The 15663-nt window shown below is 39.0% G+C and overlaps 1 protein-coding gene across 3 annotated transcripts in view; it reads right to left on the bottom strand.

Moving 5' to 3' along the window:
- The window catches only part of LOC133577907 (regulator of G-protein signaling 9-like), a 54130-nt gene that overhangs the window by 21550 nt on the left and 16917 nt on the right, over positions 1-15663 (bottom strand). For all 3 annotated transcript variants that reach the window (XM_072912727.1, XM_061932027.1, XM_061932028.2), the window contains exons 6-8: positions 13542-13600; positions 13395-13471; positions 10062-10143 (exon numbers count right to left, since the gene is read on the bottom strand). In XM_072912727.1, the coding sequence (XP_072768828.1) occupies positions 10062-10143; positions 13395-13471; positions 13542-13600 (218 nt within the window). The remainder of the gene's footprint in view (positions 1-10061; positions 10144-13394; positions 13472-13541; positions 13601-15663) is intronic.

Genomic DNA, 15663 nt, shown 5'->3' with positions numbered 1-15663 from the left:
TGTTTATTTTTTTACAGTACTTCTTAAAACCAGCGACATTAGGATCTCTGTACGTCATTTTTGTACAAGGTCTTTAGAAACACCAGCGCTGTCCTGTCTTAATAGAGGATCTTTGACTAGCCTTTTTGCAGTACTTCATGAAACCATCAGCACTCCTGTCATATAAACGATCTTTGGATCAGGTTTGTTTTTGCACTTTCATTTTGCTACACGCCTCATGAACAGCCGAACGCTCCAATCAAATAGATGATCTTTGACTATATCTTTAAATAGCTTTTTTGTTGTATTATTTATTTTTTATTTTTTCAAGAAGATCAGAGCACCCTTGTCACAAAGAGGATATTTGACACAGGGTTGTTTATTTTTTACAGTACTTCTTAAAACCAGCGACATTAGGATCTCTGTACGTCATTTTTGTACAAGGTCTTTAGAAACACCAGCGCTGTCCTGTCTTAATAGAGGATCTTTGACTAGCCTTTTTGCAGTACTTCATGAAACCATCAGCACTCCTGTCATATAAACGATCTTTGGACCAGGTTTGTTTTTGCACTTTCATTTTGCTGTACGCCTCATGAACAGCCGAACGCTCCAATCAAATAGATGATCTTTGACTAGATCTTTAAACTGCTTTTTTGTTGTATTTTTTTATTTTTATTTTTTTAAGAAGATCAGAGCACCCTTGTCATAAAGAGGATATTTGACACAGGGTTGATTATTTTTTACAGTACTTCTTAAAACCAGCGACATTAGGATCTCTGTACGTCATTTTTGTACAAGGTCTTTAGAAACACCAGCGCTGTCCTGTCTTAATAGAGGATCTTTGACTAGCCTTTTTGCAGTACTCCATGAAACCATCAGCACTGCTGTCATATAAACGATTGGACCAGGTTTGTTTTTGCACTTTCATTTTGCTGCACGCCTCATGAACAGCAGAACACTCCAAACAAATAGATGATCTTTGACTAGATCTTTAAATAGCTTTTTTGTTGTATTATTATTGTTTTTTGTTGTTTTTAAGAAGATCAGAGCACCCTTGTCATAAAGAGGATATTTGATTATTTTTTACAGTACTTCTTAAAACCAGCGACATTAGGATCTCTGTATGTCATTTTTGAACAAGGTCTTTAGAAACACCAGCGCTGTCCTGTCTTAATAGAGGATCTTTGACTAGCCTTTTTGCAGTACTTCATGAAACCATCAGCACTCCTGTCATATAAACGATCTTTGACCAGGTTTGTTTTTGCACTTTCATTTTGCTACACGCCTCATGAACAGCCGAACGCTCCAATCAAATAGATGATCTTTGACTAGCTCTTTAAACTGCTTTTTTGTTGTATTTTTTTTTTATTTTTTTTTTTTAAGAAGATCAGAGCACCCTTGTCATAAAGAGGATATTTGACACAGGGTTGATTATTTTTTGCAGTACTTCTTAAAACCAGCGACATTAGGATCTCTGTACGTCATTTTTGTACAAGGTCTTTAGAAACACCAGCGCTGTCCTGTCTTAATAGAGGATCTTTGACTAGCCTTTTTGCAGTACTTCATGAAACCATCAGCACTGCTGTCATATAAACGATTGGACCAGGTTTGTTTTTGCACTTTCATTTTGCTGTACGCCTCATGAACAGCCGAACGCTCCAATCAAATAGATGATCTTTGACTAGATCTTTAAACTGCTTTTTTGTTGTATTTTTAAAAAAAATTTTTTTAAGAAGATCAGAGCACCCTGGTCATAAAGAGGATATATATATATTTTTTGCAGTACTTCTTAAAACCAGCGGCGTTAGGATCTCTGGACGTCATTTTTTGTACAAGGTCTTTAAAAACAGCAGCGCTGTCCTGTCTTAATAGAGGATCTTTGACTAGCGTTACCATATTGCTTCTGTTTAATTCATGGTTATGATTCATTTAGGGCTACATAATCCTTGCCAGATTCATACTGTCAATGAATCATTCCGATTTTACATTCAAACCCAGCTTTTGTTGGTTTCTGCAAGCCAGACACGGCGACAAGTCAACTTTTTAAACCGTCAGTCTCAAGTCTTGGCTGACATGAGCCTCGAGTGCAAGCCGAGGCGGCAAATTCTCTTACGTGGGCGTGAAATATTAATCAGCTGTGCCCTTTCCTTCCGACTGCAGATGTAACGGCAATGAGGCATCGTGGGTAGAGATAATGAGATACCCTGGGAAGGACGGAGGCGGAGTGCAATTTATTTTCAGTCCGTCGTCTCCCCTGTCTGCTGGCGAGTCGCTGACGTCCACGCTTATTTGGGGGGGGGGGGTGTGTGTGTGTGTGTGTGTGTGTGTGTGTGTTCTTGTATTTCTACCCTTCTTGAGACACCAACAAGGAAAAGTACTGTCCATACGAGGACCGGTGAACAAGTTAGAACCTCTTAAGGCCCAAGCTGTTTGTTTACATACTTTTTTTTTTTTTTCTCTTTGCTATTTGGGCTTATTGGACCCTAATTAGAATAAAAAACTAAGAATCATCTTTTTGTATGATGTACTTAGTCCATAAGTACACAAATGTGTACTTCATGTTTAGTGACATGCTAATTCTTATTTTTACACTTTTTTTTTTTTTTCAAAATTCCATTGTATGTTATACTCTTCTGACACCACCAGATAGCAGTATAAGTGTCCACATAAGTGGCCATAAGACCCCAATTCAGTAGTGTACACAATTTTGGAAATAAGAGCTAAAAGGTGCTCTTTAGAGGCTAAAATTAGGACCGAAATCATGGTCCCAATACGGAAAACCATTGCATCTGATAGAGCAGTGTTTTTCAACCACCGTGCCGCGGCACACTCGTGTACCGTAAAATATTGTCTGGTGTGCCGTGGGAGATTATGTAATTTCACCTGGTTGGGTTAAAAATATTTTTTTTGCAAACCAGTAATCATAATCCGCAAATGTGCCGCTGTTGAGTGTCTGCGCTGTCTAGAGATCGGCAGAGTAACCGTGTAATACTCTTCCATATCAGTAGGTGGCTGCTTTGTAGATGGTTTGTCGATGTCAGAATAATTGTATCTAAATTATCACAAAACTTTGTGTTTCAATGAGTTCCCGGTGAGCAGACAAAAGCTGTCTTTGATCTTACCAAGCAAAAGGCTTGTACAACTCCACTGTGTAGGATGGGAAGTGACATGAATGTGTTGGTTTCTTTCTTCTATTGTAATCCACAGGAAGATTTTGTCTTGACCCGAGATCTACAAAGCGGAGAGGAAGCAGGACCTGACTCCCCTCCAGGCACCTTTTCCTTGAACTGTTTTACGACCTTTTCTTTGAACTGTTTTACGACCTTTTCTTTGAACTGTTTTACGCCCTTTTCTTTGAACTGTTTTGTAACCAAAGGCAATGGCTGTTTACGACCCCCGTCCCTTTAAAAACAGCTGTTGCCATGAAATCAGGGAAAGTCCAAATAAAAGAGGAGGCGTACAATCTTTCGTCAGAGCGTGGTGAGACACTGTTCAAGGGTACAGGTCTAGGCGTTTCTCCTCCATTGAGCCAAATGGAATTCTGTCTCCGTTTAATTCCTTGCTTCTTGTCTTGTTTAATAGATGTCATCAGTGTTTGAACCTGACAGTCGGGGGGCAGCGTGCAGGTAAAAAGGTATCTTAACACTTAAACCAAAAATAAACAAAAGGCATTGAAGCTTAGGGATGGCTATGCAAAACGAAACTAAAACTGAACTGGCTGCAACGTAAACAAAAACAGAATGCTGGACGACAGCAAAGACTTACAGCGTGTGGAGCAGACGGCGTCCACAAAGTATATCCGCACATGACAATCAACAACAAAATAGGAGCGCGAGACAAGAACTAAAACACTACACGTAGGAAAACGCCAAAAAACTCAAAATAAGTCTCGGCGTGTTGTGACAGGTCGCGACACCTACTTTGAGACAAGAGCTATAGTGATGCACAATAGAAGATCTTTGACTATTGTTTTTTTTTTGCAGTCAGTCTTAAAGCAGGGCCCCTCTGTCAAATAAGGAATCTTTGACTAGCCTTTTTTGCAGTACTTCCTTAAAACCAGCAGGACCTCTGTCATATAGAGGATCTTTAACAAATATTTGGTTTGCATACATACTTACAGTATAAACAGCAGAACAACACCTGTCAAATAAAGGATCTTTGACTACTGTTTTCGTAGTCAGTCTTTTAAAAAAGCAGAGCGCTCCTGTCGAATAGAGAATCTTAGACTTGTGTTATTTTTTTTGCAATAAGTCCTAATGAACAGCAGAGTAAATAGAGGATCTTTGACTATTGTTTTTTTTTTTTTTTTTTGCAGTCAGTCTTAAAGCAGAGCCCTTCTGTCAAATAAAGAATCTTTGACTAGCCTTTCTTGCAGTACTACCGTATTTTCCGCACTATTAGCCGCACCTAAAAACCACAAATTTACTCAAAAGCTGACAGTGCGCCTTATAACCCGGTGCGCTTTATATATGGATAAATATTAAGATTCATTTTCATAAAGTTTCGGTCTCGCAACTTCGGTAAACAGCCGCCATCTTTTTTCCCGGTAGAACAGGAAGGGCTTCTTCTTCTACGCAAGCAACCGCCAAGGTAAGCACCCGCCCCCATAGAACAGGAAGCGCTTCTTCTTCTACTGTAAGCAACCACCCGCCCGCGTAGAAGAAGAAAAAGCGCGCGGATATCACCGTACGTTTCATTTCCTTTGTGTGTTTACATCTGTAAAGACCACAAAATGGCTCCTACAAAGCGACAAGGATCCGGTTCATGAAAAGACGCAATCTCTCCATCCGCACACGGATTACTACCGTATTTCACAGCAACTGATATTCCTGTGAACCGCACTGTGGATACAACGGGAGCACGTACGGTGAATATTCGCACCACAGGGAATGAGAAGTCATCCTTCACTGTGGTTCTAGCTTGCCATGCTAATGAAACTTCCACCCATGGTGATATTCAAAAGGAAGACCTTGCCAAAAGAGACCTTTCCAGCCGGCGTCATCATAAAAGCTAACTCGAAGGGATGGATGAAGAAAAGATGAGCGAGTGGTTAAGGTAAGTTTAAGTTTACGCGAAGAGGCCGGGTGGCTTTTTTCACGCAGCTCTGTCCATGTTGATATACGTATGTTTGTGATTGCACATTTGCGTACATTTTGGGAGTGAACAGAGTTGTTAGAACGCTGGTTTTTAATATATTATTAAAGTTTGACTGACCTATCTGACTGTTTTTTTGACATTCCTTTAGCGCAGTTAGATGCGGCTTACAACACCGGGCGGCTTATAGGTGGACAAAGTTTTGAAATATGCCGTTCATTGAAGGCGCGGCTTTTAACCCAGGGCGCCTTATGGTGCGGAAAATACGGTACCTTAAAACCAGCAGGACATCTGTCATATAGAGGATCTTTGACAAGTATTTGGTTTGCATACATACTTATAAACAGCAGAACAACACCTGTCAAATAAAGGATCTTTGACTACTGTTTTCGCAGTAAGTGTTTAAAAAAGCAGAGCGCTCCTGTCAAATAGAGAATCTTAGACTTGTGCTATTTTTTTTGCAATAAGTCCTTATGAACAGTAGAGTAAATAGAAGATCTTTGACTACTGTTTTTGTTGTTGTTGCAGTCAGTCTTAAAGCAGAGCCCTTCTGTCAAATAAGGAGTCTTTGACTAGCCTTTTTTGCAGCACTTCCTTAAAACCAGCAGGACCTATGTCATATAGAGGATCTTTGACAAATATTTGGTTTGCATACATACTTATAAACAGCAGAACAACACCTGTCAAATAAAGGATCTTTGACTACTGTTTTCGCAGTCAGTCTTTTAAAAAAGCAGAGCACTCCTGTCAAATAGAGAATCTTAGACTTGTGTTGTTTTTTTTTTTGCAATAAGTCCTTATGAACAGCAGAGTAAATAGAGGATCTTTGACTATTGTTTTTTTTTTTTTTGCAGTCAGTCTTGAAGCAGAGCCCTTCTGTCAAATAAGGAGTCTTTGACTAGCCTTTTTTGCAGCACTTCCTTAAAACCAGCAGGACCTCTGTCATATAGAGGATCTTTGACAAATATTTGGTTTGCATACATACTTATAAACAGCAGAACAACACCTATCAAATAAAGGATCTTTGACTACTGTTTTCGCAGTCAGTGTTTAAAAAAGCAGAGCGCTCCTGTCAAATAGAGAATCTTAGACTTGTGTTTTTTTTTTTTGCAATAAGTCCTTATGAACAGTAGAGTAAATAGAAGATCTTTGACTACTGTTTTTTTTGTTGTTGCAGTCAGTCTTAAAGCAGAGCCCTTCTGTCAAATAAGGAATCTTTAACTAGCCTTTTTTGCAGTACTGCCTTAAAATCAGCAGGACCTCTGTCATATAGAGGATCTTTGACAAATATTTGGTTTGCATACATACTTATAAACAGCAGAACAACACCTGTCAAATAAAGGATCTTTGACTACTGTTTTCGCAGTCAATCTTTTAAAAATGCAGAGCGATCCTGTCAAATAGAGAAGATTCTCTATTTGACATGTGTTATTTTTTTGCAATAAGTCCTTATGAACAGCATAGTAGATAGAGGATCTTTGACTATTGTTTTTTTTTTTTTTGCAGTCAGTCTTAAAGCAGAGCCCTTCTGTCAAATAAAGAATCTTTGACTAGCCTTTTTTGCAGTACTTCCTTGAAACCAGCAGGACCTCTGTCATATAGAGGATCTTTAACAGATATTTGGTTTGCATACATACTTATAAACAGCAGAACAACACCTGTCAAATAAAGGATCTTTGACTACTGTTTTCGCAGTCAGTCTTTAAAAAAGCAGAGCGCTCCTGTCGAATAGAGAATCTTAGACTTGTGCTATTTTTTTTGCAATAAGTCCTTATGAACAGCAGAGTAAATAGAGGATCTTTGACTATTGTTTTTTTGTTGTTTTTTTGCAGTCAGTCTTAAAGCAGAGCCCTTCTGTCAAATAAAGAATCTTTGACTAGCCTTTTTTGCAGTACTACCTTAAAACCAGCAGGACATCTGTCATGTAGAGGATCTTTGACAAGTATTTGGTTTTCATACATACTTATAAACAGCAGAACAACACCTGTCAAATAAAGGATCTTTGACTACTGTTTTCGCAGTCAGTCTTTAAAAAAGCAGAGCGCTCCAGTCAAATAGAGAATCTTAGACTTGTGTTATTTTTTTTGCCATAAGTCCTTATGAACAGTAGAGTAAATAGAGGATCTTTGACTATTGTTTTTTTTTGCAGTCAGTCTTAAAAAAAACCCAGCAGGATCTTTGACTTGTCTTTTTTTGTTTTGTTTTTGAGCCCTTCTGTCAAATAAAGAATCTTTGACTAGCCTTTTTTGCAGTACTTCCTTAAAACCAGCAGGTTCTCTGTCATTTGGAAGATCTTTGACCAACATTCTGTAGTAGATTTAAAATAAACAGCACGCCCTTGTCGAATAGAGGATCTTTGCCAAGTATTTAAGCATAAGTAATTTTGAACAGCAAAGCACACCTGTCAAAAAATATGTTATAACAGACCACCTCAAAAAACGTTTTTTACTGAATGGGACACCCAAAATGTACATGAAAATAAAGAAAGTGGGATTTACAATATTATCTATGAACAATAAAAGACTGAATATTAACAACATATGAACGTCGCTCCTCTTTTACTTCTCGGACCAGCTCCTCAATAGTTGTGTATCTTTTACAATCAAGCAAAACACAACAGCAAAATATAAATGCAAAGTGTAATAAACACCGACAATATGATATAACATCACGTAAAAATTTGCTTCCGCATCTGTTTCTGACACACCCGTTTCGGGCTGGCTGCTCTGAAAACAAGCCCCGCCCACTCTGCTTTGTTCCTGTCTGAGCTGCTGTGACGTAGATTACCCTAATAACTCCTATATAGGGTTACAAAGGGGTGGAAAGTTTCCGGTAAATTTCCGGAAACTTTCTGGAAATTTACCACGGGAAGTTAAGCTCGGGAAGTTTGGACATTTTTACCAATTGTTTTATTTTTTTTTGTCATAAAAAAATACAATCATGTGTGCTTACGGACTGTATACCTGCAGACTGTATTGATATATATTGATGTATAAAGTAGGAACCAGAAATATTAATAACAGAAAGAAACAACCCTTTTGTGCGAATGAGTGTAAATGGGGGAGGGAGGTTTTTTTGGGTTGGTGCACTAATTGTAAGTGTATCTTGTGTTTTTTATGTTGATTTAATAAAAAAAAATTAATAAAAAAAATAAATATACAGTATATACAGGTAAAAGCCAGTAAATTAGAATATTTTGAAAAACTTGATTTATTTCAGTAATTGCATTCAAAAGGTGTAACTTGTACATTATATTTATTCATTGCACACAGACTGATGCATTCAAATGTTTTATTTCATTTAATTTTGATGATTTGAAGTGGCAACAAATGAAAATCCAAAATTCCGTGTGTCACAAAATTAGAATATTGTGTAAGGGTTAAATTTTGAAGACACCTGGTGCCACAAACTAATCAGCTGATTAACTCAAAACACCTGCAAAGGGCTTTAAATGGTCTCTCAGTCCAGTTCTGAAGCCTACACAAACATGGGGAAGACTTCAGATTTGACAGCTGTCCAAAAGGCAACCATCGACACATTGCACAAGGAGGGAAAGACACAAAAGGTTATTGCTGAAGAGGCTGGCTGTTCTCAGAGCTCTGTGTCCAAACACATTAATGGAGAGGCAAAGGGAAGGAAAAACTGTGGTCAGAAAAAGTGTACAAGCGATAGGGATCACCGCGCCCTGGTCAAGATTGTGAAAAAAAACCCATTCAAAAATGTGGGGGAGATTCAGAAGGAGTGGACAGCTGCTGGAGTCAGTGCTTCAAGATCCACCACCAAGAGACGCTTGAAAGACATGGGTTTCAACTGCCGCATACCTCGTGTCAAGCCACTGTTGACCAAGAAACAGCGCGAAAAGCGTCTCACCTGGGCTAAGGAAAAAAAGAGCTGGACTGCTGCTGAGTGGTCCAAAGTCATGTTTTCTGATGAAAGCAAATTTTGCATTTCCTTTGGAAATCGAGGTCCCAGAGTCTGGAGGAAGACAGGAGAGGCACAGGATCCACGTTGCCTGAAGTCTAGTGTAAAGTTTCCACCATCAGTGATGGTTTGGGGTGCCATGTCATCTGCTGTTGTCGGTCCACTCTGTTTCCTGAGATCCAGGGTCAACGCAGCCGTCTACCAGCAAGTTTTAGAGCACTTCATGCTTCCTGCTGCTGACCTGCTCTATGGAGATGGAGATTTCAAGTTCCAACAGGACTTGGCGCCTGCACACAGCGCAAAATCTACCCGTGCCTGGTTTACAGACCATGGTATTTCTGTTCTAAATTGGCCCGCCAACTCCCCTGACCTTAGCCCCATAGAAAATCTGTGGGGTATTGTGAAAAGGAAGATGCAGAATGCCAGACCCAAAAACGCAGAAGAGTTGAAGGCCACTATCAGAGCAACCTGGGCTCTCATAACACCTGAGCAGTGCCAGAAACTCATCGACTCCATGCCACGCCGCATTAACGCAGTAATTGAGGCAAAAGGAGCTCCAACCAAGTATTGAGTATTGTACATGCTCATATTTTTCATTTTCATACTTTTCAGTTGGCCAACATTTCTAAAAATCCCTTTTTTGTATTAGCCTTAAGTAATATTCTAATTTTGTGACACACGGAATTTTGGATTTTCATTTGTTGCCACTTCAAATCATCAAAATTAAATGAAATAAACATTTGAATGCATCAGTCTGTGTGCAATGAATAAATATAATGTACAAGTTACACCTTTTGAATGCAATTACTGAAATAAATCAAGTTTTTCAAAATATTCTAATTTACTGGCTTTTACCTGTATATATATTTCTTGTGCGGCCTGGTACCAATCGAGCCACGGCCCGGTGGTTGGGTACTACTGCTATAGAGGTAGGCATTTTTCGGAGGTCTCAAGAAGGTAAGAAGTACAAGAAAATGTGTGTGTGTGTGTGTGTGTGTGTGTGTGTGTGTGTGTGTGTGTGTGTGTGTGTGTGTGTGTGTGTGTGTGTGTGTGTGTGTTTCTCTCACCGGAGGTCTGTGAACCACCCAGTAGGCTCTCTCCTGGCAGTCAAACACCACACGGTCCGGTTTCTTCCTCTCCTTTGCGGCCCTAAAGTCGCACACACGCCACAGTGAGGTCTTCCCTTCCTTCGTTTCACCTTCAACATTACTTTGACTAACGATAAGAAATAAAGGACTTTAACGACCGTTTTTGTAGTACACTGGAAATTATGACCATTGTATGATCCTGTAACTATTTGGTATCGGATCGACACCCAAATGTGTGGTATCATCCACAACTAATGTAAAGTATCAAACAAGAGAATAATAAGTGATTATTACATTTTAACAGAAGTGTAGATTGAACATGTTTGTTAGAATAATTGTATCTAAGTTATCACAAAACTTTGTGTTTCCACGAGTTCCCGGCAAGAGGACAAAAGCTGTCTTTAATCCTACCAAGCAGAAGGCTTGTAAAACTCCACTGTGTAGGATGGGAAGCAACATGAAGGTGTTCTGTTTCTTTCTTCTATTGTAATCCACAGAAAGATTGTGTCTTGACCCAAGAACTACAAATCGGAGAGGAAGCAGGGCCTGACTCCCCCTAACTGTTTTAATCAAAGGCGATGGCTGTTTACGACCCCCGTCCCTTAGAAACGGCTGTAGCCATGTAATCAGGGAAAGTCCAAATAAAAGAGTACAATCTTTCGCCAGAATGTGATGGAGACTGTACAATAGTACGCTTTCCTCAATTGAGCCAAATTGAATTCTGTCTCTGTTTAATTCCTTGCTTCTTGTCTTGTTTAATAGATGTCATCAGTGTTTGAACCTGACAATGTTAAACGAGAAAATAAGCAGATATTAACAGTAAATGAACAAGTAGATTAATAATCCATTTTCTACCACTTGTCCTTAATAATGTAGACAAAATAATAGGTAGATAAATGACACAATATGATACTGCGCAACTAATGTAAAGTATCAAACAAGAGAATAATAAGTGATTATTACATTTTAACAGAAGTGTAGATTGAACATGTTTGTTAGAATAATTGTATCTAAGTTATCACAAAACTTTGTGTTTCCACGAGTTCCCGGCGAGAGGACAAAAGCTGTCTTTAATCTTACCAAGCAGAAGGCTTGTAAAACTCCACTGTGTAGGATGGGAAGCAACATGAAGGTGTTCTGATTCTGTCTTCTATTGTAATCCACAGAAAGATTGTGTCTTGACCCAAGAACTACAAATCGGAGAGGAAGCAGGGCCTGACTCCCCCTAACTGTTTTAATCAAAGGCGATGGCTGTTTACGACCCCCGTCCCTTAGAAACGGCTGTAGCCATGTAATCAGGGAAAGTCCAAATAAAAGAGTACAATCTTTCGCCAGAATGTGATGGAGACTGTACAATAGTACGCTTTCCTCAATTGAGCCAAATTGAATTCTGTCTCTGTTTAATTCCTTGCTTCTTGTCTTGTTTAATAGATGTCATCAGTGTTTGAACCTGACAATGTTAAACGAGAAAATAAGCAGATATTAACAGTAAATGAACAAGTAGATTAATAATCCATTTTCTACCACTTGTCCTTAATAATGTAGACAAAATAATAGGTAGATAAATGACACAATATGATACTGCGCAACTAATGTAAAGTATCAAACAAGAGAATAATAAGTGATTATTACATTTTAACAGAAGTGTAGATTGAACATGTTTGTTAGAATAATTGTATCTAAGTTATCACAAAACTTTGTGTTTCCACGAGTTCCCGGCGAGAGGACAAAAGCTGTCTTTAATCTTACCAAGCAGAAGGCTTGTAAAACTCCACTGTGTAGGATGGGAAGCAACATGAAGGTGTTCTGATTCTGTCTTCTATTGTAATCCACAGAAAGATTTTGTCTTGACCCAAGAACTACAAAGCGGAGAGGAAGCAAGGCCTGACTCCCCTCAAGGCGACCTTTTCTTTGAACTGTTGTAATCAAAGGCGATGGCTGTTTACGACCCCCGTCCCTTAGAAACGGCTGTTGCCATGTAATCAGGGAAAGTCCAAATAAAAGAGTACAATCTTTCGCCAGTATGTGATGGAGACTGTACAAGAGTACGCTCTCCTCAATTGAGCCAAATTTAATTCTGTCTCTGTTTAATTCCTTGCTTCTTGTCTTGTTTAATAGATGTCATCAGTGTTTGAACCTGACAATGTTAAACGAGAAAATAAGCAGATATTAACAGTAAATGAACAAGTAGATTAATAATCCATTTTCTACCACTTGTCCTTAATAATGTAGACAAAATAATAGGTAGATAAATGACACAATATGATACTGCGCAACTTATGTAAAGTATCAAACAAGAGAATAATAAGTGATTATTACATTTTAACAGAAGTGTAGATTGAACATGTTTGTTAGAATAATTGTATCTAAGTTATCACAAAACTTTGTGTTTCCACGAGGTCCCGGCGAGAGGACAAAAGCTGTCTTTAATCCTACCAAGCAGAAGGCTTGTAAAACTCCACTGTGTAGGATGGGAAGCAACATGAAGGTGTTCTGTTTCTTTCTTCTATTGTAATCCACAGAAAGATTTGGTCTTGACCCAAGAACTACAAAGCGGAGAGTAAGCAGGGCCTGACTCCCCCTAACTGTTTTAATCAAAGGCGATGGCTGTTTACGACCCCCGTCCCTTAGAAACGGCTGTTGCCATGTAATCAGGGAAAGTCCAAATAAAAGAGTACAATCTTTTGCCAGAATGTGATGGAGACTGTACAATAGTACGCTCTCCTCAATTGAGCCAAATTTAATTCTGTCTCTGTTTAATTCCTTGCTTCTTTTCCTGTTTAATAGATGTCATCAGTGTTTGAACCTGACAATGTTAAACAAGAAAATAAGCAGATATTAACAGTAAATGAACAAGTAGATTAATAATCCATTTTCTACCACTTGTCCTTAATAATGTAGAAAAAATAATAGGTAGATAAATGACACAATATGTTACTGCATACGTCAGCAGACTAATTAGGAGCCTTTGTTTGTTTACTTACTACTAAAAGACAAGTTGTCTCGTGTGTTCACTATTTTATTTAAGGACAAAATTGCAATACTAAAAATATGTTTAATGTACCCTAAGATTTTTTGTTAAAATAAAGCCAATAACGCCATTTTTTGTGGTCCCCTTTATTTAAGTATAGAAAAATATCAAAAAAAATGTTGGTATCGAGACAACACTAGTTGAAAGTGTACAAACCTTCAATAAAATATGGACAGATTGGAACCCATTATTCATATTTACATTGTTTCTTACGGCGCAATACCAACTTTTCCCGGATCAAGTTCATAAATGGAGGTTCCACTGGACTTCCAAGCGCTCACCTGTATTGCTCCTTGGCCTGCATCACGATGAAGTCCCACTTGTGGTTCATCCACTTGTGAAGTCGGTTGTACTGCTCCTGAGGACACGCAAGGTCGCAACATGAGGAGACAAAGGAAGACTGGGTGGTCCGTGGGCTCGGTTCTGACCTGCTCGTGCATCTCCAGGATGCCCTTCTTGCGTATGTTCCTCTTGGCCAGGTAGATGGCTGCAGGGGGGATGTTTGATTTTGATTATTCTATTTTCTTAAATGTACAAATTGATGGATAAAAACTGAGGTGTCCCAACTTTTTCCAACGAGGGCCACGTACTAAAAAGTCAAAGTATGCCGGAGCCATTTTGATATCTATTTATCTTGTGAACAAAAATGCTAATAACAGACATTCCATATGTTTAAAGATATATCTTAGTGTCAGCTTTGTGTCATAGGTGACAAAGTTATTATTATGTATTTATTACACAGATTTAAAAAAAACTAACAATTTAAAAACAGAACAATAAAGTAGAGAGAAAAAGTCGACATGTATCTCTGATGTGTGACTGCCATCATATTGCAGCCTACACGTATCCCCTATGTGTGACTGCCATCATATTGCAGTCTACACATATCTCCGATGTGTGACTGCCATCATATTGCAGTCTACACGTATCTCTAATGTGTGACTGCCATCATATTGCAGTCTACACGTATCTCCTATGTGTGACTGCCATCATATTGCAGTATACATGTATTTCTTATGTGTGCCTGCCATCATATTGCAGTCTACACGTATCTCCTATGTGTGACTGCCATCATATTGCAGTCGACACGTATCTCCTATGTGTGACTGCCATCATATTGCAGTCTACATGTATCTATAATGTGTGACTGCCATCATATTGCCGTCTACACGTATCTCCTATGTGTGACTGCCATCATATTGCAGTCTACATTTATCTCTTATGTGTGACTGCCATCATATTGCAGTCTACATGTATCTCTAATGTGTGACTACCATCATATTGCCGTCTACACGTATCTCCTATGTGTGACTGCCATCATATTGCAGTCTACACGTATCTCCTGTGTGACTGCAATCATATTGCAGTCTACACATATCTCCTATGTGTGACTGCCATCATATTGCAGTCTACACGTATCTCCCATGTGTGACTGCCATTATATAGCAGTCTACACGTATCTCCTATGTGTGACTGCCATCATATTGCAGTCTACACGTATCTATAATGTGTGACTGCCATCATATTGCAGTCTACACGTATCTCCTATGGGTGACTGCCATCATATTGCAGTCTACACGTATCTCCTATGCGTGACTGCTATCATATTGCGGTCCACACGTATCTCTTATGCGTGACTGCCATCATATTGCAGTCTACATGTATCTCTTATGTATGACTGCCATCATATTACAGTCTACATGCATCTCTAATGTGTGACTGCCATCATATTGCAGTCTACATGTATCTCTAATGTGTGACTGCCATCATATTGCAGTCTACACGTATTTCCTTTGTGTGACTGCCATCATATTGCAGTCTACACGTATCTCCTATGTGTGACTGCCATCATATTGCAGTCTACACGTATCTCCTATGTGTGACTGCCATCATATTGCAGTCTACACGTATCTCCTATGTGTGACTGCCATCATATTGCAGTCTACACGTATCTCCTATGTGTGACTGCCATCATATTGCAGTCTACATGTATCTCTAATGTGTGACTACCATCATATTGCCGTCTACACGTATCTCCTATGTGTGACTGCCATCATATTGCAGTCTACACGTATCTCCTATGTGTGACTGCCATCATATTGCAGTCTACACGTATCTCCTGTGTGACTGCAATCATATTGCAGTCTACACGTATCTCCTATGTGTGACTGCCATCATATTGCAGTCTACACGTATCTCCTATGTGTGACTGCCATTATATAGCAGTCTACACATATCTCCTATGTGTGACTGCCATCATATTGCAGTCTACATGTATCTCTTATGTATGACTGCAATCATATTGCAGTCTACATGCATCTCTAATGTGTGACTGCCATCATATTGCAGTCTACACGTATCTCCTATGTGTGACTGCCATCATATTTCAGTCTACATGTATCTCCTATGTGTGACTACCATCATATTGCAGTCTACATTTATCTCTTATGTATGACTGCCATCATATTACAGTCTACATGCATCTCTAATGTGTGACTACCATCATATTGCAGTCTACATTTATCTCTTATGTGTGACTGACATCATATT

The sequence above is a fragment of the Nerophis lumbriciformis genome, linkage group LG39 (genome assembly GCF_033978685.3).
Source record: "Nerophis lumbriciformis linkage group LG39, RoL_Nlum_v2.1, whole genome shotgun sequence".
Lineage (NCBI taxonomy): Eukaryota > Metazoa > Chordata > Actinopteri > Syngnathiformes > Syngnathidae > Nerophis > Nerophis lumbriciformis.
The sequence above is the reverse complement of the archived record's forward strand: the minus strand, read 5'-3'. Positions and strand labels throughout refer to the sequence as shown.